This window comes from Oratosquilla oratoria, chromosome 1 (genome assembly GCF_046742065.1).
Source record: "Oratosquilla oratoria isolate Oo_2021 chromosome 1, ASM4674206v1, whole genome shotgun sequence".
Lineage (NCBI taxonomy): Eukaryota > Metazoa > Arthropoda > Malacostraca > Stomatopoda > Squillidae > Oratosquilla > Oratosquilla oratoria.
This window is the reverse complement of record NC_134777.1, coordinates 70,273,972-70,300,906: the sequence shown is the minus strand read 5'-3', so window position 1 is coordinate 70,300,906 and position 26,935 is coordinate 70,273,972. Positions and strand designations below refer to the sequence as shown.

Below are 26,935 nucleotides of genomic sequence, written 5' to 3'. Positions count from 1 at the left end.
ATTCATCCATTCCAGTAGCTTACCTTGTATTCCTCCTATTATTTCAATTTTTCTTATTAATTTTTTATGTGGTACTTTATCAAATGCCTTCTGCAAGTCCAAGAAGGTGCAATCTGCCCAGCCATCTCTTTCTTGTATTATCTCAATTAACCTTGAGTAAAAGCATTTTAAGTTTGTGGTACACAATCTTCCACTTCTAAAGCCAAATTGTTTAGGGTTTAATATTCTATTTTCTTCCAAGTGTTTGGTCCATTTGTTTCTGATAACTTTTTCCTCATATTTTTGCTACTGTGCTTGTTAGGGATACTGGTCTGAAGTTTGTAGGATCTTCTTTGTTTCCTCCTTTATATATTGGTACTATGTTTGCATCTTTCCAATCTTGCAGTACCTTTCCTTCTTTGAGTGAAAAGTCTATTATCTTGTATAATTTATCTGCCAGTTCATCTACACACTCAGTATCCAATTTGCAATTCCATCTGGTCCATGCAATTTCCTTACATCTAGGTTTTTTATTTGGTCTCTTTATTTATTTCTGTGTTACCTTTATTTCTTTCATTTTAGGGGATCTGTTGTTGTCCATCTTCCCAAATTTGTGAGCTCTCAATTGTAAAAATAGACCTGAAATGTCTGATCATAACATCTGCTATTTCTGTGTCATCTATATATTCTTTATCTCCTTCACGCAGTTTTACTATTTCGTGTTTATCCTTTAATTTATCATTTATATATCTGTAAAAGAGTTTGGGTTGATCCTTACATTTGTCTATAATATATTTTTCTTAATTCCTTTTTTTTTCCCTGCGTATATTCACATATTCGTTCCTAAGTTTTATATGTGTCTGCCATTTGGATGTTTTTTTGTCTCTTTTCTATCTTCTCCAGGCTTTGTCTCTTCTGTCTTTAGCCTCACCCTTTTGTTATACCAACACTTTATATCTCTTTTTGCTTCTTATTTGATACATATTTATCAATTCCTTCCTTGTACTTTTCTTTGAATATGTTCCATTTGTCTTCCATCTTTGTTTCCTCTTTAGAGAATTTATCCCAGTTTGTGTTTTGGAATTTTTTTCTTAGTTTTACAAAATCCGTTTTGTTGTACATTAATCTTCCTTCTCTATGTTTATCATTCTTACCTACATTGTTATGTTCTTTTAATTTAAACTATTAGTATATGGTCACTCTTTCCAATTGGTGTTTTATACTCCATTTTGTTCACGATATCTGGTTCAGAAGTTAATAGTAAGTCTAGTTTTGACGGTTCCCCATTGTTTCTATATCTAGTATTTTCCTTAACTCATTGTGTTAAGGTGTATTCGATGGTCATATTCAGTAGAATGTTGCTCCAAAGTTCTTCTCCTTCTTTGCATTAAAATTGCCCATGATTACTATGTTACCACCCTCTTTCAGTAACTTGTTTAGCACATTCATTGTGTCTTCCAGTAATTTGGAATGATTGCTATCAGACTAAGCCTGTGTTTTTGGTGGTACATACACTGCTACAAATTTTCTGCTTTTCATCTTTTTGTTTACAATTTTAATCATAATTAATTCTACATTACCTTTGCCTTCATTAATCTTTGTCGCATTTAGACCCTTTTTGGTCAATATCATGACACTTCCTCCCTGCTTGTCTGTTCTATTTTTTGCCCAATGGTTGTATAGACCTTGTCCCACTATACTTGTTGATAAGAGGTCCTTTCAATTTTGTCTCCACAATTCCCATGTCAGGTTTCTCTATTTCTAGATAGTCATTTAGTTCATTAATTCCAGATATGCCATTGATATTTGTGTATGCCATTTTTATCTTCATATTTTCTTCTCTTTTTTTGGTTTAAGTTTCCATTTTTTTGATGTACCATTTTTTCAGTCTCAAGTCCAGTACTCTCCAAAAATACTCATTTTTTTCAATCTGTTCTTTTCTTGTTTCTATTATTGGCTTCAATTCTGAGAGCTTTGTCTTTCTCTTTTTCCTCATCACTCATTTCCTTTTTTATCCATATATGTTTGAATTTCTTGCTGTTTGCCAATTTAACCGTTTTCGATAATACCTCCTCAGCTATCATTTGAATTCTTAGCTTTATTTTCAGAGGTCTATGTTGTTTATCTTTTGAATATTTGCCTATCGTGTGGATCTCGTCAATTTCCTTTTCAAAAATTTGCCCTTCGTCCTATATTTCTTTCAAAATTTCCTTAGCTATTTCCTTCTCCTCCTTTTCTCTCTGGTATTTATACATATCATGTTTTTCCTGGATACCATGGACCACAGTGCACTTACCTTTGTCAACTGTATCTCTCACCCAATTTTCCTTTTCTTTAATTATTTTCATAACTGTTTCTTTTGTATTTTCCTCCATCTGCTTTTGTACTATTTCTCTAAAAGATATATATATATTTTTTTTCCTGTTCTTGTTTCCATTGATTTTTTATTTCAATGAGGTCTGTTTCTTTAATTGACTCTTCCACCTTTCCAGTCACTACCTGTAATTGCTCTTTGACCTCCTTTTTCAGTTCATTTTTATTTTTGTCCTCATTTTTCATTCTTTTGTTTTCTCTTTTGAGGATATCAATTTCGCTCTTTAGGTCACTTAATTCTCTAATCATTTGCTCATTACTCTTACGCAAAGTAATCAATTCCCTAAGTACAGCTCGGTAGTCCAATTTTAAATCTATGATTTCTTCCAATAATTCGTTTACTTTGCAATTTCTTAATGCATTACTATATCTAACTTCTCTATCTATATCTAAGCTTTTACCTATTTCTCCTGGATTTCTTTGAAAACCTGAAAAACTGTTGTTCTCCCACCTTTGGTTTATCCTTGGAGTATCAAACAAGTTTTTTGGGGGGATGACACCTCTTGGACTTTCCACTTAACTTATATCCAGGCCTCTCTTTGTTGGTTCATCTAACATTCTTTCATCTTTTTCTTCCTCCATTGTGCCAAACTATACTTATTTCAAGAATTGGATTATACTTTATCGGTCACACGAGAAACATAGCCTACACATCCTGCACAATAACAACTAGTTTCCTTTGTGTCGGCGACAAAACTGCTAGGTAAGCACTCAATCGCTGCACTTCCTTTCGCTTCAGTGTCTTGTGTGTGTGTTTCACTCTGGGTGTTGCTTGGTAATTTCATTTGGTTTAGGAATACTTCCTGCAATGAAACTGTTCTTACTAATTTGGAGTAACTTTTATTGCAACCATCAACTTCTGGTTGCCTGATGGAATGGACTCACAATGGCTAGCTAATGGTGGTGGTCTTGCAAGATGGGTATTAGACAGAATTATTTCATTGCTGACTTTCTATAAAACCTATCAAAATTTCCATTTCCATCAGGAAGTGCAGCTCTGTGGGGCTGGCATTCAGTCATTGGACCTGGTAACAAATTTTTAAGAAATTTAACTGTTTTTCTCCACTTTTTTACACAAAGGGGGCTGATATCTACTGACTACTCCCTGTTTCTATTGCTAATGACAGAAAGACCCACACTTGGAACCAAACACTTGGAAGAAAATAAAATAATAAACCCCAAACAATTTGGTTTCAGAAGTGGAAGATTGTGCACCACAAATCTAATCTGCTTTTACTCGAGACTAATTGAGATAATACAAGAAAGAGATGGATGGGCAGACTGTGCCTTCCTGGATTTGCAGAAAGCTTTTGACAAGGTACCACACAAAAAATTAATAAGTAAAATTGAAAAAAATAGGAGGAATTCAAGGTAAACTATTGGAATGGGTGAAGGATTTAACTGGGAGAAAAATAAGAGTGGTGCTTAGAGACAAAAGTTCGAAATGGGAAGATGTAAAAACTGGCGTCCCACAAGGTTCTGTTTTGGCTCCTTAAATGTTTGCCATATACATAAATGATATGGACGAAGGAGTAAACTGTTACATAAATTTTTTTGCCGACAATGCCATATTACTCAAGAGAGTGAAAACAGAAGAAGATTGCAGATTGCTACAAGATGACCTGGATAAAGTATGGGAATGGAGCCAGAAATACGAAATGAACTTCAACATCAAGAAATGTAGCATAATGGAATTTGGAAGAGGCAAAAATAGAGTTTCGGGAAAACATACGATTGGAAACAAAGAAGTAAAGAAAGTAAACTCAAGAGCGGGGCCTAGGTGTAATCATCTCAAGTGACTTGACACCTGACAAACATGTAAATAAATTATTCGGAGAGACTTACAACTTATTAAGATCAATGAAAGTGGCCTTCGACTACATGGATGAAGAGATGGTTAAGAAAATAATTACATACATACATATACCAAAGGCTCTTTCCCCCTTACATGGGGGGTAGCCAAAAAGAAAAAGGCATAGAAATCACTCCCACCCATTTCATTTCCCATATATTCAACTCCCCTCCACCCTCCCTCCTATCTTGGCACCTCCTGGATGACGGGTCATCCCTGCATCCTGTCCACTGCCCTGGGTCAGAAGCAATGCCACAAGACACAGCACATCCACAGCAAGGCCGCTTCATAAATTTGGCAAACCCCCCCTCCGTCCCCTCATGCAGAAAAGGAGAAGACAGGGAGATATCCCTTCGGGCTGTGTCAAATTTTTTCTCATATATACTTCCTCATCCCCCATCCCCCACCCACTCCCCTCATGCATTAGAGCCTCATCTATACACAACCTTTCCCCATTCACCCCTATCTTCTGTCCTCTCCCGTCCTTCCTCTACAGACATTCCTCTCTTTTGTAATGCCCCTTTCATCCCATCCATCCATCTCATCCTAGGACGCCCCCTCATATTCACTTCTTCCATCTCCGCCTTCCACACTCTTTTACTAATCTTTCTTCACTCATTCTTTCCATGTGTCCAAACCATCCTAATACTCTTTCATCAACCCTATCTCCCAGCTTCCTTTCTACCCCTGTTCTCCTCCTCATTTCTCACTCTATCTAGCCTAGTCACCCATATCATACTTCTCAGACATTTCATCTCAAACACATTCAAACTCTTCCTCTCTCTTGTTCCATGTTTCTGCTCCGTACATTGCTGTTGGCACAATCACTCCTTCATATAACCTCCTCTTAGCATCCATTCCCAGATGTCTATTTCTCATTACACTTTTTAATCCACAAAGGCACTTACTCACTTCTCTCAATCTACATTCTACCTCCACCCCCACTCCTCCCTTTCCTGTCACATTCGCACCCAAGTATCTAAAACAATCCACTTCTTCCAGTTTCTCACCCTTAACCCCTACCATACGGTGCCGCACACGTAGACGTCATGAGGAGCAAGTGGATTCGTGACGCTGCCATATCGGCGTCTTGATTACATTTACTGTAGTCTCCCCTGCATTTTTACATTCTCCCTAATATGCCCTTAATCCCATTCTCTGTGGTTTTCAAAATTCACAGGTGAAAGAGAGAACGATTGATATAAGTGGTGACTATATTTTATGATGCGAGTATTATTACGACACGTCGTATGGCTGGCACTGACTGCTGCCCGCGAGATTTAAGTCCCAGAGTGAAGTGGTTAATGCTCATTTCCAGCCAACTGTCACTCTCTCCCCTTGTACATCTCATCACCTTACTTTTGCCCACATTTATCTTCAGCTTCCTTCTTTCACACATCTTCTCAAACTCTGTCACTAACTTCCTCAATCCCTCCTCTGAACCTGCTACAAGCGCAGTGTCGTCAGCAAACAACAGCTGGCTCACCTCCCACTTTTCTCCATTTTCTTTAATCATCTCCAACCCCTGACCCACTACCCTTGCATTCACCTCTCGCACCACCCCATCCATGTAAAGATTGAACAGCCAGGGCAACATAACACACCCCTGACGAAGTCCCACCTTTACCTCAAACCATTCACTCTCTCCATTTCTAATCTTAACACAAGCTCTACTACTCTCATAAAAACTCTTGACTGCTCTTAAAAGTTTTCCTCCTATCCCATATATCTGCAGTACCTCCCACAGTGCCTTCCTGTCTACCCTGTCGTAAGCCTTTTCCAGATCCATAAAAGCCCAAAAAACATCCTTACCTTTTACTATAGCTTTCTCACATATCTGTCTTACCACAAAAATCTGATCTACACATCCCCTACCTATCCTAGAACCACACTGTTCCTCACCAATTACTCCCTCTGTTCCTCTCCTAGTCCTCTCAATCAAGACCCTCCCATAAGCCTTCCCAACTACAGTACATTGATAAGACCAAAACTAGAATATGCTATATCAATGTGGGCACCAAGCACAAAGAAAAACAAAGAAATAAAAAACAATCCAAAGAGTGATGACAAAGATGGCACCCACACTATCAAATTTGACATATGAACAAAGATTGGAGAAATTACAGCTGTCAACATTGGAGCAGAGAAGGGAAAGAGGCGAATTGTTGACCATCTTCAGAATTATGAAAGGAATGGAAGTTCCCGATAGAGATGACCTACTGAAATGGGACGAGAGAAACAAGAGGACACGATAAGAAGCTAAAGAAGGACAGTTACAGAACATACATGCATATACCAAGGCTTTTCCCCCTTACAAGGGGGGTAGCCAAAAAGGAAAAGGCATAAAATCACTCCCACCCATTCCATCCCTGAATACACTCCACACCCCTCCACCCTCCCTCTCATCTTAGCACCTCCCGGATGACGGGTCATCCCTGCACCTAGTCCACTGCCCTGGGTCAGAAGCAGTGTCGCAAGACACAGCACATCCATAGCAAGGCCGCTTCATTTAATTGGCGACCCCCCCTCTCCATCCCCCCATGCATAATGGAGAAGACGGGGAGAAATCCCTTCGGGCTGCATCAAAATTTGCTCACACATACTACCTCACCCCCCCATCTCCCCCACCCATTCCACCTCATGCATCACAACATCATCCATATACAACCATTCTCCTCTTAGCATCCATTCCCAAATGTCTATTCTTCATTACACTTTTTAATCCACCAAGGCATTTACTCGCTTCTCTCAATCTACATTCTACCTCCACCTCCACTCCACCTTTTCCGGCCACATTTGCACCCAAGTACAGTATCTAAAACTATCCACTTCCTCCAGTCGCTCTCCCTTAATGCTCACTTCCAGACTACTGCCACTTTCACCCCTTGTACATCTCATCACCTTATTTTTGCCCACATTTATCTTCAGCTTTCTTCTATCACACACTCTCCCAAACTCTGTCACCAACTTCCTCAATCCCTCCTCTGATCCTGCCACAAGTGCAGTGTCATCTGCAAACAACAGCTGGCTCACCTCCCACTTTTTTCCATTTTCTTTAACCATCTCCAATCCCTGACCCACTACCCTTCCATTTACCTCTTGCACTACCACATCCATGTATAAGTTGAGCAGCCAGGGTGACAAAACGCATCCTTGACGAAGTCCCACCTTTACCTCAAACCACTCACTCTCTCCATTTCTAATACTGACACAAGCTCTACTACTCTCATAAAAACTCTTGACAGCTCCTAGAAGCTTTCCTCCAATCCTGTATATCCGCAAAACCTCCCACAGTGCCTTTCTGTCTACCCTGTCGTAAGCCTTTTCCAGATCCATAAAGGACCAAAAAACATCCTTCCCCTTTCCTATAGCTTTCTCACATATCTGTCTTACCACAAAGATCTGATCCACACAACCTCTACCCATCCTAAATCCACACTGTTCCTCACCAATTACTTCCTCTGTTCCTTTCCTAATCCTCTCAAACAAGATCCTCCCATAAGCCTTCCCAATCCTCTCTCCCACGAAAGGACAGAGTCCACTTGGCCAGACTGCGGTGCGGTCACCACCCAGCACTTCTAAGCTACCAGAAGAGGCTGGATGACCGCATTGTGAACAGCTGCCCAGGATGTAACACTTCACCCCATACCATACAACACATAATGGAAGACTGCATTATACACAATCATGCATGCAAACAACACAACATACGCTCTATGAAGGATTTGTGGGAAAACCCAGTTTCGGCTATGGCATTCCTTGGGGAGACGGGACTGCTCGGACAGACAGTCTAGGGAACGACAACAACAACAACAACTACACTTAACCACTTCACTCCGGACTTAAATCTCGCGGGCAGCAGCCAATGCCAGCCGTACGACGTGTCGTAATAATACTCGCATCATAAAATATAGTCACCGCTTATATCAATCGTTCTCTCTTTCACCCGCGAATTTTGAAAACCACAGAGAATGGGATTCAAGGCACATTTGGGAGAATGTAAAAACACAGGGGCAACTACAATAAATATAATCAAGACGCCGATATGGCAGCGTCGCGAATCCACTTGCTCCTCATGACGCCTACATGTGCGGCACCGTATGGAAGGGGTTAACAAGCTAATCCCTCTGAAACTACTACATTCACACTTGTCCCATTTCCCTTGTAAAGTGGAACTATACAGGCACTCCTCCAGTCCTCTGGCACTCTACCCTCTCTCCAGCAAATCTTAACCTCTTCACTCCGGGGCACATTGCACGTCTGGCAGCATTAGCTGCCCGACGTGCGATGTTGCGTCATAATAATCGCATTATAAAAAATAAAGTCAGTGCTCAATCGTTCGTTCTCTTTCACCCGTGTATTTTGATAACCATAGAAAATTGATGAAGCCAGTTTAGAGAGAATAGAAATTACGTAGGTACAACTACAATAAATATAATCAAGATGCCGATGTTGGCATCATCGAGTACCCACTTGCTCCTCATGCCGTCTACGTAGGCGTCACCATATGGAAGTGGTTAAATAACCTTACCAGCCAGTCCACCATCACTGTACCTCCGTTTTTTAGACATTCTGCATGGCATCCATCCAGACCAAGTGCCTTACCTGCTTTCATCATCTTAACAACTGCCTTCACTTCATCCTTCCTTATTTCTCCTCCATTTTCCTCACTCATCACTGTCATTTTCTTAGTATTTCCCACTGCAGCTATCTTTCCCTCCCTATCCTCCTTCACATTTAACAACTCCCTTAAAATATTCTGCCCATCTTCCCCTTACTGCCTTCTCTTCCATTATCATCTCTCCATCTGCACCTTTTACCTTTTCTTCTCTACTTGATTCACCTCCTCTTCCTCTCTTAATTTCTTTCCAAAACATCTTTTTATTACTTTCAAAATTTTCTGTCATACCCTTACCCCATTTCACATCTGCTCTCCTCTTTGCCTCCTTTACCTTTTGCTTTACTTCTCTTTTCTTTTCTTTGTACCTCTCATATGACTCCCTCGTCCTATTTTGTAACCAAACTGTGAAAGCTCGCTTCTTCTCTTCTACAACCTTCTTTGTTTCCTCATCCCAGCATTCACTACCCTTCCTTCTATTTCCTCCTGTCCTTCTTGTTCCCCACACCATCTTTGCACACTTTGTGACTCCCTCCTTGAACCATCCCCATTCCTCCTCCACACCTAGCTCTACTCTATCCTTCACTCCCTCCCACTCCTCCTTCAGCTTCTTCTTGTACTCCTTCTCCTTTTCCTTTAAAGAGTTCACTCTAAGTGCCTCCCTACCTTTTGTCCCTTTCCTCTTCCTCCATCTATCCTCCACTCTCAACTTACCTTCCACCAAAAAATGATCTGATATTCTCCCACCCTCTCCCCTTAGCACATGTACATCCTTAACTCTTTCTATCATAATCCTATTTACCACTACATAATCCATTAACGCTCTATCTACCACCCTTCCATCCACCACCCTCTCCCATGTGTACTTATGCTTGACTTTCTTCCAAAACACTGTATTTGCTATCATCAACTCTCTAGACACATTTCCACCATCAACTCTCCACTACAATTCTTTCCTGGAACTCCACATTTCCCAACAACTCCATCAACTGGATCATTTCCTACCCTAGCATTAAGGTCTCCCAGTACTATTACACTGATATTTCTCCCTAAATCCTCTATGCACTCATTTCAATCTATCCAAAAAGCCTCTCTTTCTTCTACGCTCTTCTCACTGCCAGGCCCATATGCACTTACAAAAACCCACATCTCCTTTCCCAGTTTCACCTTCATCCACATTATCCTTGAGGAAACCTCCTTCCACTCCACTACACATTTACCTATCTCTTCACTTACTAGTATAGCCACCCCTTCCCTCCCTCGCCCTCTCTTCACTCCTGATAACCTCCCACTTACACTCGCCCTTCCCTTTCAGCTTAGTTTCACTCAAAGCCAACACATCCATCTTTCTTCTCACAGAAGAGACCTGAAAAAGAACAATTTCCTGCACAGAGTGATCAATGTCTGGAACAAAATAAGCAGTGAAACAGTGAATGCCAGAACTATACACGAGTTCAAGAATAAACTGGATGTGGAGAGATATGAAAATGGGTCACAATGAGCATAGCTCCCATTCTGTAAAATACAACTAGGTAAATACAACTAGCTAAATACAACTAATACAACTTGGCCAAGTCTGATTTTTTTTTTTTCAGAGATACCTATGGTAGGGTTCAAAGATTGTTGGTAGCTATTGTGAGGATATGGGTTTCTAATTAGTTAAGCTTGAGGCTAGCTCATTTATAAGGGGAAAAAAGCCTTTGGTATATAGACAAGCTTGAGGGAATAGTTGTTACTGTTACTACTATCAATGGAGTAACCTTCCTATACTTACAGGGTTAACCGTTCCAACACTTCATTGATCTCGTAATCTAATTCTGTCTATATATCTATATACCAAGAGCTTTTCACCCTTATAAGGAAAGTAGCCAAGTCAAAGGCACGTACCTACTCCAACCCCTACTCCCTTCCACCACCCTTTCACCCCTCTCATCTTAGCTTATGGATGATGGATCATCCCTGTATCCCATCCACTGCCCTGGTTCAGAAGCAATGTAGCAAGACACAGTACATCCACAGCAAGGCTGCTTCACTTAATTGGCAATCCTCCTCTCTGTCCCCTCATGCAGAAAAAGAGAAGACAGGGAGAAATCCCTTCGGGCTGCATCAAAATATCATTCACACATAACCACTCCCATCCCCTGCCCCTCACTTCCTTGCATAACATTATCTATACACAGTCACTTTCCACTCATCCCTATCTCCTGCCTTCTCCCTTCCTGGCTCAACAGACATTTCTCTCTTCCTCAATGCCCCCTTCACCTCATCTATCCATCTCATCTTTGGCTGTCCTCTCAAGTTCACTCCCTCCACCTCTGCCTTCCACACCTATTTTACTAATCTTTCTTCACTCATTCTTTCCAGGTGTCCAAACCATCCCAATAATCTTTCATCAGCCCTATCTGCCATTTCCTATTCCACTCCCATTCTCCTCCTCACTTCCTCGTGTCTCAATCTAGCCAATCTGGTAACCCCTACCATACTTCTCAAATATTTCATCTCATACATATATATACATATACCAATGGCTTTTTCCCCCTTACAAGAGAGATAGCCAAAGTCAAAGGCATAAAGCCACTCCAACCCCACATACTCCACTCCCATTCACCACCCCTCCCCATAGCAAGACAGAGCAAGGCCACTTCATTTAATTGGCAACCCCCTCTCCATCCCCTTATGCAGAAAAAGACGGACAAATCCCTTCGGGCTGCATCAAAATATCCTTAACATTATATTCCCTCACCCACCCCTTTCCATGCATAACAGCATTATCCACACACAACCATTCTCCACTCACCCCTATCTTCTGTCTTCTCCTATCCTTCCTCAACAGACATTCCCCTCTTTCCCAATGCCCCTTTTACCCATCCATCCATATCATCCTTGGTTGCCCCCTCATGTTCACTCCTTCTACCTTTGCCTTCCACATCTTTTATTAATCTTTCATCACTCATTATTTCCATACATCCAAACTATCCCAATACTCTTTCATCATCCCTATCTCCCAACTCCCTTTTCACCCCTGCTCTTCTCCTCACCTCCTTGTTTCTCACTCTATCCAACCTAGTAACCCAGACCATACTTCTCAGGCATTTGAATGTGTTATAGATGAAATGCTTAAGAAGTATGGTGTGGGTTACTAGGCTGGATAGAGTGAGAAATGAGGAGGTGAGGAGGAGAGCGGGGGTGAAAAGGGACTTGGGAGATAGGGTTGATGAATGAGTATTTGGATGGTTTGGAAACATGGAAAGAATGAGTGAAGAAAGATTAGTAAGTGAGCTGTGGAAAGCAGAGGTAGAGGAAGTGAACATGAAGAGGTGACCAAGAATGAGATGGAAGGATGGGGTAAAAGGGGCATTGGGAAAGAGGGTGTCTGTTGAGGAAGGGAAAAGACTGAAGATGGGGGTGAGTGGTGAATGGTTGTGTATGGATGATGCTGTGATGCATGGGAGTGGGTGGGGGATGGGGGGGTTAGGGAGTATGTGTGAATAATATTTTGATGCAGGCCTAAGGGATTTCTCCCCGTCCTCTTTTTCTGCATGAGAGTTGCTGATTATATGACACGGCATTGCTGTGGATGTGCTGTGTCTTGCTACATTGCTTCAGACCACAGGCCAGTGGGCAAGATGCAGGGATGACCCTTTAACAAGGAGGAGCCAAGAAAAGAGGGAGGGAGGGGTGGTGAATGGGAGTGGAGTATGTGAGGATGAAATAGGTGGGAGTGGATTTATGCCTTTGACTTTGGCTACCTCCCTTATAAGGTGTGTTTGTATATCCTTACTCTTGCTTCTCTTCTTTTTTCTTTATACCTCTCATATTTTCTCTCTTCCTACTTTGCAACCAGTCCCTGAATGCTCACTTCTCTTCTACTACCTTCTCCATTTTATCATTCCACCACTCACTACCCTTCCTTCTATTCCCTCCCATCTTCCTTGTTCTGCATGCCATCTTTGCACACCTTGTCACTTTCTCCTTGAAACACCCCATTCCCCTTCCACACCTACTTCTACTCTATCCTTCACCATCTCCCACTCTTCTCTCAGCTTCTGTTTGTACTCAAATTCCTTTTCCTTCTCATTTAAAGTTTGCTCTAAGCACCTCTCTACCTTCTGCCCTTTTCCTCTTTCTCCACCTATCCTTCACTCTCAACTTATCTGATATTCCCCCACTCTCTCCCCTGAGAACATGGACATCCAGAACTATCTCTCCTCTTTTCCTGGATACCACAACTATCTAATTATTTTTTCTTTTCTTTTCTACCTTATTCTATATACTTTTTTAATCTATTATTACTTAAAGAGCTGTCATCATGGATTTTCACTGCAGTCAAATAATATCTTGTGCCATTAATACCATGATAAGTGTTCCTATACATCTTAATCACATTCAAGTAAGTACTGAATATCCCTTATAAAACTGGAGTTTCTCTTCTCACCAAAGAAACACTTTAAATGAAATCCTTTTTCATAACTGGTACAATGAAGAGGCTTACCTGTCGCAGCCTTGTGGCACAAGTATGAATAGTGTAGCTCTTCAAGTGGGACTTAATGGGTGCAGGGAGAGGAAGGTGCTCGATCCCATAAACAGTTGTAGAAGCTACAATAGCTCGACTGCACAACTCCTGTAGACTTAAGACTGAAATTAAAAAACATACTTAAAAATTTGTAAATATGTAAAGATGGGCCCATTCTTTTTTATTTTTTTTAATAGAATTTTCTTCATATAGCTAGGCACTACAGGTCACTATTATTGTAGTATCCTAATTCTACAACATCAAATTATCTACATTCTCATATAAACCCTTTTTTATTAACAAGTTATACTATCACACAATGACTGTTTAAAGGAGTACTTTTTGTCTATAAATATGTTCTCATCGTCCTTTTTACTTCCTGATTCCTCTGGACACAAATTTTATTGGTGTGCCTAGCAGAAGCCCTGTTATCCTTGAAATTATTAGCCAATACCAACAAGTCAAAGGACTGTTCATCTATGGAAGGATGCAATGACTGGATATAATGAATGTTTTGATCATACCATGGACTACATCATAAAAATTTTCAAGCAAGGCACACAACGTGTGTATTACAGTGCAATTATTGAAGATCTAAGTAATATAGATCGAACAAAAATGTGAATGATCACAATGAATGAGTTACTTATGACAGTAGTGGAAGACATGTTAAGGAGAAAGAACTGTGAGTATATCAGCTAACAATGGCAAACTGAGAAAGTATTTTGAAGTGGATTGAAAGGAGTACAATGAGATAAAAGAAATGCAGAAGAAATGGAAAATACATACATATATATACCAAAGGCTTTTCCCCCTTTAGACCTCTTTCAGATGGCGCGGGCGATACTCACGTCCACGCTTAGGCACAGATGCACCCGGTTCTGTGTTGGTATTCAGACAGCACAGGTCAAAACCACCTGCCACCTACACACTTCACCATTAGTTTGTGTTCTGCACACATTGATAATGGACTGTAATCGCCTTCGTCTCCTCTACCTATTACATTTACACAAGAAGAGGAGACATTATGGATACATCCTTTGATTGCTGAGAGGAGCAAGGCTGGAGCATTTAACTACTTCCGGATGTCCATCACAAGCTATGACGAATTCCTCTGTATCAATATGAGCCTCTATTAAAATCAAAGGGACAGTCATGCCTGAAAATTCAATCAGCTACCGAATGACTTTCCTCCAGAGAAGTGAGTGGGTCGTGGAACTGCCCGTGATGTGTGAACACATGCATTAGACACTATACCCCATAGCAACAACATGCATAAGCAGGTCCGCAGGCGACTCAAGGGGTGCCCGTGCTGCATTTCGTCCATGCGCGGACGATCGCTTGCACTGTGTGAAAGATTACATTAAAAACATTGGTAATTAGTTTAAGCGGGTCTGCACTAAATTGCAGATGTGGGCATTGCACGCACCGTCTGAAAGAGGCCTTATAAGGGAGGTAGCCAAAAAACAAATGGATAAAATCCACTCCCACCCATTCCATCCCAACATACTCCACTCCCATCCACCCCTCTCCCTCCCTCTTATCTTGGCTCCATCTTGGGTGGTCATCCCTGCATCTCGCCCATCGCCCTGGGTCAGAAGCAGTGTCATGAGACAGCACATCCACAACAAGACTGCTTCATTAAATCAGTGACCAGCACTCTCTGTCCCCTCATACAGAGAAAGAGAAGACCAGGAGACATCCCTTTGGACTGTGTCAAGTTATTTTTTCACACATACTCCCTCACCCCCCATCCCCCCACCCACTCCCCCTCATGCATCATAGCATCATTCATACACAACCATTCTCCATTCACCCCTATCTTCTTTCTTCTTCCGTCCTTCCTCAACAGACATTCCCCTCTTTCCCAATGCCCATTTTACCCAATCCATCCATCTCATCCTTGGTCATCCCCTCATGGTCACTCCTACCTCTGCCTTCTGCACCTCTTACTAGTCTTTCTTCACTCATTCTTTCCATGTGTCCAAACCATAGCAATACTCTTTCATCAACCCTATCTCCCAACTCCCTTTCCACCCCTGTTTTCTTCCTCACCTCCTTGTTTATCACTCTATCCAGCCTAGTAACCCCTATCACACTTCTCAGGCACATCATCTCAAACACATTCAAACTTCTCCTCTCTTATGTTTCTGCCCCACACAGTGCTACTGGCACAATCATCCCTTCATACAATCACCTCTTAGCATTCATTTCCAAATGTCTATTTCTCATTATACTTTTTAATCCACCAAGGCATTTACTTGCTTCTCTCAATCTATATTCTACCTCCACCTCCATTCCTCCCTTTCCTGCTACATTCGCACTTAAGTATCTAAAACTATCCACTTCCTCCAGTCTCTCTCCCTTAATACTCACTTACAGTCTGCTGTCACTTTCTCACCTTGTACATTTCATCACCTTACTTTTACCCACATTTATTTTCAACTTCCTTCTTTCACATACTCTCCCAAAATCTGTCATTAACTTCCTCAAACCCTCCTCTGATCCTGTTACAATCAGTGTCATCAGCAAACAACAACTGGCTTCTCCCACTTTTCTCCATTTCCTCTATCTCCAATCCCCGACCCATTACCCTTGCACCATCCCATCCATGTATAAATTGAACAGCCAAGGCGACATAACACATCCCTGGTGAAGTCACTTTTATCTCAAGCCACTCACTCTCTCCATTTCTAATTCCAACACAAGCTCTACTACTCTCATCAAAGCTCTTGACTGCTATAAAAAGCTTTCCTCTAATCCCATATATCTGCAATACCTCCCACATTCCCTTCCTGTCTACCCTGTCATAAGCCTTTTCCAAATCCATAAAGGCCCAAAAATATGATCAACACAAACCCTACCTATCCTAAACCAACACTATTCCTCACCAATTACTCCCCCTGTTCCTCCCCTAATCCTTTCAATCAAAACCCTCCCATAAGCTTTCCCAACTACAGTTAACAAATTGATCCCTCTGAAACTACTACACTCACACTTATCCCCTTTTCCCTTGTAAAGTGGAACTATACAGGCACTCCTTTCTTAAACAAACATTAAATAACCTCACTAGCCCATCCACCATCACTGTACATATTTTTTTAGACATTCTGTATGACACCCATCCAACCTAGGTGCCTTACCTGCTCTCATCATCTGAACCACTTCACTCCGGGCCAAAATCTCGTGGGCAGCATTAGCTGCCATACGTACGATGTTGCTTCATAATACTCGCATTATAAAAAAAAAAAAAAAAAAAAAGTCACAGCTGTATCGATCGTTCTCTATTTCACCCTTGAATTTTGATAACCATAGAAAATATGAAGCCAGTTTACAGAGTATGGGGGTCACGTGGGTACAACTACAATAAATATAATCAAGACGGCGATATGGCAGCCTCGCGTACCCACTTGCTCCTCATGACGCCTACGTAGGCGTCACTGTATGGAAGGGGTTAACAACTGCCTTCACATCACCTTTATTTCTCCTCCATTTTCCTCACTCATCACTGTCATTTTCTTAGTGCTACCCAGTGCAACTACCTTTCCCCCTCTATCCTCCTTCACATTTAGCAACTCCCTAAAATACTCTGCTCATCTTCTTCTTAATCCCTTCTTTTCCATTATCATCTCTCCATCTGCACCTTTTACCTTTTCTTCTCTACTTGATTCGCCTCCTCTTCCTCTCTTAATTTCTTTCCAAAACATCTTATGATTACTTTTAAAATTTTCTATCATACCCTTACCCTATTTTACATATGCTCTCCTCTTTGCTTCCTTTATTTTATGCTTTACTTCTCTTTTCTTTGTACCTCTCATATGGTTATCTTGTCCTATTTTGTAACCTATCTGTGAATGCTTGCTTCTCTTCTACAACCTTCTTTGCTTCCTCATCCCACCTCTCACTACCCTTCCTTCTATTTATTTCCTTCTGTCCTGCTTCTTCCAAACACCATCTCTGCACACCTTGTACCATCTCTGCACACCTTGTGACTCCCTTCTTGAACCACTCCCATTTCTCCTCCACTGCTAGTTCTACTCTACCCTTCACTCCCTCCTACTCTTTTCTCAGCTTCTTGTACTCCTTTTCCTTTTCTTTCTCATTTAAGAAGCTGAGAGAGGAGTGGGAGGGAGTAAAGGATAGAGTAGAGCTAGGAGTGGAGGAGGAATGGGGATGGTTCAAGGAGGGAGTCATAAAGTGTGCAAGGATGGTGTGTGGAACAAGAAGGACAGGGGGAAATAGAAGAAAGGGTAGTGAGTGGTGGGATGAGGAAACAAAGAAGGTTGTAGAAGAGAAGAAGCAAGCTTTCACAGATTGGTTACAAAATAGGACGAGGGAGTCATATAAGAGGTACAAAGAAAAGAAAAGAGAAGTAAAGCAAAAGGTAAAGGAGGCAAAGAGGAGAGCAGATGTGAAATGGGGTAGGAGTATGACAGAAAATTTTGAAAGTAATAAAAAGATGTTTTGGAAAGAAATTAAGAGAGGAAGAGGTGAATCAAGTAGAGAAGAAAAGGTAAAAGGTGCAGTTGGAGAGATGATAATGGAAGAGAAGGCAGTAAGAGGAAGACAGGCAGAATATTTTAGGGAGTTGCTAAATGTGAAGGAGGATAGGGCGGGAAAGATAGCTGCAGTGGAAAGTGCTAAGAAAATGACAGTGATGAGTGAGGAAAATGGAGGAGAAATAAGGAAGAATCAAGTGAAGGCAGTTGTTAAGATGATGAAAGCAGGTAAGGCACCTGGTCTGGATGGATGCCATGCAGAATATCTAAAAAATGGAGGTACAGTGATGGTGGACTGGCTGGTGAGGTTATTTAATGTTTTCTGGAGAGAGGGTAGAGTGCCAGAGGACTGGAAGAGTTCCTGTATAGTTCCACTTTACAAGGGAAAAGGGGACAAGTGTGAGTGTAGTAGTTTCAGAGGGATTAGTTTGTTAAGTGTAGTTGGGAAGGCTTATGGGAGGATCTTGATTGAGAGGATTAGGAGAGGAACAGAGGGAGTAATTGGTGAGGAACAGTGTGGATTAAGGACGGGTAGAGGTTGTGTAGATCAAATTTTTGTGGTAAGACAGATATGTGAGAAAGCTATAGGAAAGGGGAAGGATGTTTTTTGGGCCTTTATGGAATATGGAAAAGGCTTACGACAGGGTAGACAGAAAGGCACTGTGGGAGGATTTGCAGATATACAGGATAGGAGGAAAGCTTCTAGGAGCTGTCAAGAGTTTTTATGAGAGTAGTAGAGCATGTGTCATGATTAGAAATGAAGAGAGTGAGTGGTTCGAAGTAAAGGTAGGACTTCATCAGGGATGCGTTATGTCACCCTGGCTGTTCGACTTGTACATAGATGGGGTGGTGTGAGAGGTAAATGCAAGGGTGGTAGGTCAGGGATTGGAGATGGTTAAAGAAAATGGAGAAAAGTGGGAGGTGAGCCAGCTGTTGTTTGCAGACGACACTGCGCTTGTAACAGGATCGGATGAGGGATTGAGGAAGTTGGTGACAGAGTTTGGGAGAGTGTGTGATAGAAGAAAGCTGAAGATAAATGTGGGTAAAAGGTGATGAGATGTACAAGGGGTGAAAGTGGCAGCAGACTGGAAGTGAGCATTAAGGGAGAGCGACTGGAGGAAGTGGATAGTTTTGGATACTTGGGTGCAAATGTGGCTGGAAAAGGTGGAGTGGAGGTGGAGGTAGAATGTAGATTGAGAGAAGTGAGTAAATGCCTTGGTGGATTAAACAGTGTAATGAGGAATAGACATTTGGGAATGGATGCGAAGAGGAGACTATATGAAGGAGTGATTGTGCCAACAGCACTGTATGGGACAGAAACATGGAACATAAGAGAGGAAGAGAGAAGGAGTTTGAATGTGTTTGAGATGAGGTGTCTAAGAAGTATGATGGGGGTTACTAGGCTGGATAGAGTGAGAAATGAGGAGGTGAGGAGGAGAATGGGTGGAAAGGGAGTTGGGAGATAGGGTTGATGAAAGAGTATTAGGATGGTTTGGACACATGGAAAGAATGAGTGAAGAAAGACTAGTAAAAGAGGTATGGAAGGCAGATGTGGAGGAAGTGAACATGAGGGGACATCCTAGGATGAGGTGGATGGATGGGGTGAAGGGGGCATTGGGGAAGAGGGGAATGTCTGTTGAGGAAGGATGGGAGAGGACAGAAGACAGGGGTGAATGGAGAATGGTTGTATATGGATGATGTTGTGATGCATGAGGTGGAAGGGGCGGGGGGATGGGGAGTGAGGTAGTATGTGTGAGCAAAATTTGATGCAGCCCGAAGGGATTTCTCCCCATCTTCTCCTTTTATGCATGAGGGGATAGAGAGGGGGGGGGGGTCGCCAATTTAATGAAGCGGCCTTGCTGTGGATGTGCTGTGTCCTGCGACACTGCTTCTGAGCCAAGGCAGTGGACAAGGTGCAGGGATGACCCGTCATCCGGGAGGTGCTAAGATAAGAGGGAGGGTGGAGGGGTGTGGAGTGTATTCAGGGATGGAATGGGTGGGAATGATTTTATGCCTTTTTCTTTTTGGCTACCTCCCTTGTAAGGGGGAAAAAGCCTTGGTATATGTATGTATGCTAAATGTGAAGGAGGAGAGTGAGGGAAAGTAGTTGCAGTGGGAAGTGCTAAGAAAATGACAGTGATGAGTGAGGAAAATGGAGGTGAAATAAGGAAAGATAATGTGATGGCAGTTAAGATGTTGAGAGCAGGTAAGGCACCTTGTTTAAGAGAGTGTAGAGTGCTGGAGAACTGGAAGAATGCCTGTGTAGTTCCAATTTATAAGGGAAAAGGGGACAAGTGTGAGTGTAGTAGTTTCAGAGGGATTAGTTTGTTAAGTGTAGTTGGGAAAGCTATGGGAGGGTCTTGATTGAGAGGATTAGGAGAGGAACAGAGGGAGTAATTAGTGAGGAACAGTGTGGGTTTAGGACAGGTAGAGTTTGCATGGATCAGATTTTTGTGGTAACAGATATGTGAGAAAGCTTTAGGAAAAGGTAAGGATGTTTTTTGGGCCTTTACGGATTTGGAATAGGCTTATGACAGGGTAGATAGGAAGGCAATGTGAGAGGTACTGCAGATATATGGGATTGGAGGAAAGCTTTTAAGAGCAGTCAAGAGCTATTACAAGAATAGTGTTTGTGCTAGAATTTGAAATGGAGAGAGTGGTTTGAAGTAAAGGTGGGACTTTGTCAGGTATGTGTTATGTCACCTTGGCTGTTCAATTTATACATGGACAGGGTGGTGTGAGAGGTAAATGCAAGGGTAAATGGGTTGGGGATTGAAGAAGGTTAAAGAAAATGGAGAAAAGTGGGAGATATGCCAGTTGTTGTTTGCTGATGACACTGTGCTTGTAGCAGGATCAGAGGAGGGTTTGAGAAACTTAGTGACAGAATTCGGGAAGGTATGTGAAAGAAGGAAGTTGAAGATAAATGTAGGTAAATGTAAGGTGATGAGATGTATATGGAGAGAATATGGTAGCAGACTGGAAGTGAGTATTAACCCCTTCCATACGGTGCCGCACACGTAGGCGTCATGGACTTAGATCTCGGTGGCAGCAGCCAATGCCAGCCGTACGACGTGTCGTAATAATACTCGCATCGATCGTTCTCTCTTCACCCGTGAATTTTGATAACCATAGAAAATGTGATTACAAAAGAATTAGAAAGAATGTCATTATGGAGGGGCGACTACAATAAATATAATCAAGACGCCGATATGGCAGCCTTGCGAATACACTCGCTCCCCATGACGCCTACGTATGCGGCACCGTATGGAAGGGGTTAAGGGAGAGAGACTGGAGGAAGTGAATAGTTTTAGATACTTGGATGTGAATATGGCAGAAAAGGAAGAAGTGGAGGTAGGATGTAGATTGAGAGAATCAAGTAAATGCCTTGGGGGATGAAAATGTGTAATGAGAGATAGACATTTAGAAAAGGATGCTAAGAGGAGACAGTATGAAGGATTGTTCTGAGAGCACTGTATGGAGCAGAAACATGGAACATAAAAGAGGAAGAGAGTGTTTGAATGTATTTGAGATGATGTGGCTGAGAAGTATGATAGGGGTTACTTGGCTGGATGGATTGAGAAATGAGGTGAGGAGGAGAATGGGGGTGGAAAGGGAGTTGGGAGATAGGGCTGATGAAAGAGTATTGGGATGGTTTGGACACATGGAGAGAATGAGTGAAGATTAGGTGTGGAAGGCAGAGGTGGAAGGAGTGAACATGAGGAGGAGACCAAGGATGAGATGGATGGATGGGGTAAAAGAGACATTGGGAAAGAGGGGAATGTCTGTTGAGGAAGAACAGGAAAAGACAGAAGATAGGAGTGAATGGAGAATGGTTGTGTATGGATGATGCTGTGATGCATGAGGGGGAGTGGGTAGGGGATGGGGGATGGGGGTGAGGGAGTATGTATGAAAAATTAATTGATGCAGCCCAAAGGGATCTCTCCCCATCTTCGCCATTTCTGCACGAGGGGACAGAGATGGGGGGTTGCCAATTTAATGAAGTGGCCATACTGTGGATGTGCTGTGTCTAGTGACACTGCTTCTGACCCAGGGTTGTGGGCGAGATGCAGAGGTGACCCATCATCCAGGAGGAGCTAAGATAAGAGGGAGGAGGTTGGATGGGAGTGGAGTATGTGGCGATGGAATGGATGGAAGGAGTTTATGCCTTTGTTGTTTTGGCTATCTTACTTGTAAGGGGGAGAAAGTGTTTGCTATATGTATATAGTAGAGCCTGTGTTAGAATCAGATATGGAGTGAGTGGTTTGAGGTAAAGGTGGGACTTCATCAGGGATGTGTTGTTGCCTTGGCTGTTCAATTTATACATGCATGGGGTGGTGTGAGAGGTAAATGCAAGGGTAATGGGTTGGGGATTGGAGATGGTTAAAGGAAATGGAGAAAAATGGGAGATAAGCCAGTTGTTGTTTGCTGATGACACTGCACTTGTGGCAGGATCAGAGTAGGGATTAAGGAAGTTAGTAGCAGTTTGGGAAGGTGTGTGAAAGAAGGAAGCTGAAGATAAATGTGGGTAAAAGTAAGGTGATGAGATGTACATGGGGAGAATGTGGCAGCAAATTGGAAGTGAGTATTAAGGGATAGAGACTGAAGGAAGTGGATAGTTATAGATACTTGGGTGTGAATGTGGTGGGAAAGAGAGGACTGGAGGTGGAGGTAGAATGTAGAGTGAGAGAATCAAGTAAATGCCTTGGGGGATTAAAATGTGTAATGAGAAATAGACATTTGGGAATGGATGCTAAGAGGTGACTGCATGAAGGAGTGATTGTGACAACAGCACTGTATGGGGCAGAAACATGAAACATAAGAGAGGAAGAGATGAGTTTGAATGTGTTTGAGATGAGGTGCCTGAGAAGTATGATAGGGTTTACTAGGCTGGATAGAGTGAGAAACGAGGAGGTGAGGAGAAGAACAGGGGTGGAAAGGGAGTTGGGAGATAGGGTTGATGAAAGAGTATTGGGATGGTTTGGACACATGGAAAGAATGAGTGAAGAAAGATTAGTAAAAAAAGATGTGGAAGGCAGAGGTGTAAGGAATGAACATGGGTTGAGGGCAACCAAGGATGAGATGGATGGATGGGGTAAAAGGAGCATTGGAAAAAGAGGGGAATGTCTGTTGAGGAAGGATGGGAGACGACAGAAGATAGAGGTGAATGGAGAATGGTTGTGTATGGATGATGCTGTGATGCATGAAAAAGAGGGGGTGGGGGACGGGGGTGAGGGAGTATGTGTAAATAATAAACTGATACACTCTGAAGGGATTTCTCCCTCTCTTCTTTTTTTCTGCATGAGGGGATGGTCGCCGATTAAATGAAGCAGCCTTACTATGGATGTGCTGTGTCTTGCTGCACTGCTTCTGACCCAGGGCAGTGGGCAAGATACAGGGATGACCCATCATCCAGGAGGAGCCAAGATAAGAGAGAGGGGGTGAATGGGAGTGGGGTATGTGGGGATGGAATGGGTGGGAATGGATTTTATGCCTATGTTTTTTGGCTATCTCCCTTATAAGATGGAAAAAGCCTTTGGTATATGTATGTACAGTATGTACAACTTCCTTTGCCAATCACTCCATATAATAACCATCTAACCCAGATGTCTTACCACCTTTCAACTTTTGTAATAATCTTTCTATTTCCTCATTTCCTATAGCCCTATCATTCCCCCATCTTCCATCACAGTCATTTTCCTCACATTTCCCACTACCATAATCAGAGCCTCCCTATCCTCTACATTCAGCAACTCCCTGAAATACTCTACTCCTCTTCACTTTCATTAGCATTTGTCCATCAGCACCCCTTACTTTTTTTCACTTCCAAAACATCTTTTTGCTCCTCTAAGCCTCCACTGCCTTGCATTTTGTTTCCTATATGGGAGGTAGCCATCCATTTCCCTTATTTCTCATGTTTCCTCCATCTTCTATTCTTCAAATAACAAAACCACAAGTGAAATGCAACAAGTAAAAAGCACATGATGTGAATTCTAGGAGAATATATAAAAGGGTATATTAAAAGAATGAATATGAAGATTCTTCTAAAATTACTTTAAAAGACCCTGTTTCATTTATGAAATACATCTTGGGGGCATTGTCATTGATTGGAGTTTTCTAACTCAATTAACATTCTTATAGGAACACAATATAATAATGCACACTGCAGCCCCCCCAAAAGGAAAATATATACTGGTTTTGAAATTCTTGATGTATACTAGTCAATGGAAGAGATTACCTAGCGATAACCAACCAATCTTACCTTTGTTAGCTCTCCAAAGGCGTTCCATTCCATTCCGCTTCAAAGCCAACCTTGAGAGCTCTGTGAAACTTTCAATGATATTGAAGTCACAGAGTGGTGACACCTCAAACAGACTCATATGGTTTTTGAAGGCATACTGCTCTGCTTGACTCTGTGTGACTTGACGCTTGAATTCCAGATGTAATCGATTTCCAATGAGAACTTTTGGAACACCAGGGGCATGCTGAGAAAGAGAGGTCAAAGTTAGGAGAGAATGAAATGTCCCTCATGGACACAATTGCAAGGGCTATTCATTGAAGGTAAGTAAGGCATTCTTGTAAAATATGGGGTACAGTGAAACAGGTTGCACATGGGCAGGTGTCATTAGACATGAGAAAACCATGTGTGAGACAAGAATGTCCTATTCTTAAGCACGTCAATGCTGTCACAAAGTGTTGGTTATGCTGGCACGAAGGTCATGAGAGAACATATGGTTTGATAGTCCTTACATGTTTTGTCTAGTCATCTAGTGCTTAGTGGGTGATGTTGGAAGTTTGACTGAAATGGTTTGAAGGATGATATGGACCATGAGTTGTAAAGATAGGACGCCAATCAATAACTGGATTGCTATTCCTTTTTGTTTGGCATGAAAAGGAATGAGGAGGGTCAGATGAGAATACAGTCCTACCTCTCATTAACGGACTAAAACGGGGGTAACGGTGTCCGTTGATGTGAATAATCTGTTGATTTGGAGTGGTTTTTGGGTGGCATAGTGATTGCACACACTAAACAACAACACCAAAAACACCAAATACACAGTGAAAACACTGCAAACACAGCTAATTAACGTCCGTTAATGAGAGGTCTCACTGTATAACCTTGTGGGTGGAGAAGTGTACAGTGAAAAGTTGTATTTATTGTAGGTGGACATTATTGGGTTTAAATTATTAGAGGAGGAGGAGATGGTTTTTTTTTCAGTTTGGGATGAGTATATGACAATTCCAAAAAAATGTTGGGTGCATTAGTGTTCAGATTGGTGGGATATGTATGGGTATGGGTGGTGTGTTTAGGGGGCTGTTGAAGAATCTGTAAGTCATTGTTGTTGAGGCTCTTTCAATGATTATGGTTGGTGATGGGTTGAGGGATCCTGTAGAGACTGTCCATTAGGTAGGCAATATTTAACATGGAGCAGCTCAAGGATGCATATTTAGGGAGTCTTGTGTAAGAATAGCGTTGTCAGGTGACTCTGTGTGTCTGCATCAATGACTGGGACAGGGAAAGGTTTTGGAGTTGGACTGGGTTATGAGAAGGGTTGGGGTGGATTTGGACTTGGGGGATGAAGTAACTAGGACTGACCAGAAACTATTCTAATTGGGAGTGGGGTCACTGGGAGATCCAAGAGATTAGGAAAAGATACGTAGTGTGTGTTAGGAAGTTACATAGTTCTGATTTGTTCTCTATGGAGAGTGTCTCCATGGATTCAGAGCATGACATTGGTGCTGGATTGGGGTTTACTTGGATCATATGACCTGAGGCACCAGAAACCCCAATAGGTAGGGAAGCTGGTTGAGGGAAATAACTAGGGTGTTGTTTATTTTTTAGATGATTAGTGGTGCTTTTGAGGTGGAAAGCATACATGTGTGAAATTTTCTATTTACTGTTATATTTCATAGTGTCAATTAAGCAATCAACCAATTCATTTCCTGGTTCCTTCCTACTAGAGACCTATGGGCCCCAAGAAACTGGCCATGACTACTGGTTTAACTTATATGTTATTCAATGAAAAGATCTTATGGTACTATTTGAACTGAATGAGTGAAAGGCAGTAGTTTGTGGTGGCTGCAGCTTTGTCAACTTAAGTCCACTGTTGGCTGGACTTTATACTGACAGTGAATGCAGGCATACTTGTGTAACTCTTATCTATCTTGGGAGTGATTGCACTACTGGGTTGATATGTGGGTTTGATGGAGCATGAAATCTGATGGTCTGTTAAAGAGGGCTTAATTTGTGATCTGTGTGTGTATGTGCTTTTGTGTGAACAGCACATGCCATGCAGTGTGGTGGTTGGTTATTGTAGATGTTTGAGTAGAATTACTGGAGTTGTTTTTACACTGAGCATGGTGGGCTGTGTTTACATGCTGCAATGTGAAGGGTGGATGGAGTTCAGGACTTTTGCATGGCACTGTGTGTCTATTATTCTCATGTGCTCGGGAAGATTTTTGGTTTCTGAATGTAGTTGTTCTGTTGGTGCTGTTTGCACACTGTACTTGTTTGTTTCCTCACTGATGGATAATATGTTGCAGATGCATAGTGTAATTCTTATAAATTGTCTGTATACTGCTATTAAGAGTTTCTCTGGATCAATTGTGGGCACATGATACAATATATTGATTCTGAAACCAAATGAAAATTATACCATATCATGCAGACTACAGGTGACAACAGTTAAAATGGGGGGAGAGAGAGAGAGAGAGAGAGAGAGAGAGAGAGAGAGAGAGAGAGAGAGAGAGAGAGAGAGAGAGAGAGAGAGAGGAGAGAGAGGAGAGAGAGAGAGCGAGAGAGAGAGAGAGAGAGAGAGAGAGAGAGAGAAACTTACCTCCTGGATCTCTTTCATCCATCTGTCTAAGCCTTCAAAGGACCATTTGTTGGTGATGTCATACACAAGCAGGATACCCTGAGCTCCTCTTGAATATGACCTGATGATGGTGCAAAAACGACCTTGACCCGATGTGTCCCACAGCTGTAACTTGACCCTTTTTCCATCCAGGAGGATTGTTGTGGTCTTATGTCCTATAAAAGACAAAACAAAGTTAGTGGCTGTTAAGTTTTGATGTGGGGTCTTCAAATGTTTCCTGCCTTTCAC

At 42.0% G+C, this 26,935-nt stretch overlaps 1 protein-coding gene across 1 annotated transcript in view; it reads right to left on the bottom strand.

Annotated features, from left to right (window-relative positions):
- Rab40 (RAS oncogene family member Rab40) overlaps positions 1-26,935 on the bottom strand; it is a 52,537-nt gene that overhangs the window by 5,708 nt on the left and 19,894 nt on the right. The window contains exons 2-4 of the mRNA XM_076204692.1: positions 26,669-26,862; positions 24,094-24,316; positions 13,315-13,457 (exon numbers count right to left, since the gene is read on the bottom strand). Of these exons, the coding sequence (XP_076060807.1) occupies positions 13,315-13,457; positions 24,094-24,316; positions 26,669-26,862 (560 nt within the window). The remainder of the gene's footprint in view (positions 1-13,314; positions 13,458-24,093; positions 24,317-26,668; positions 26,863-26,935) is intronic.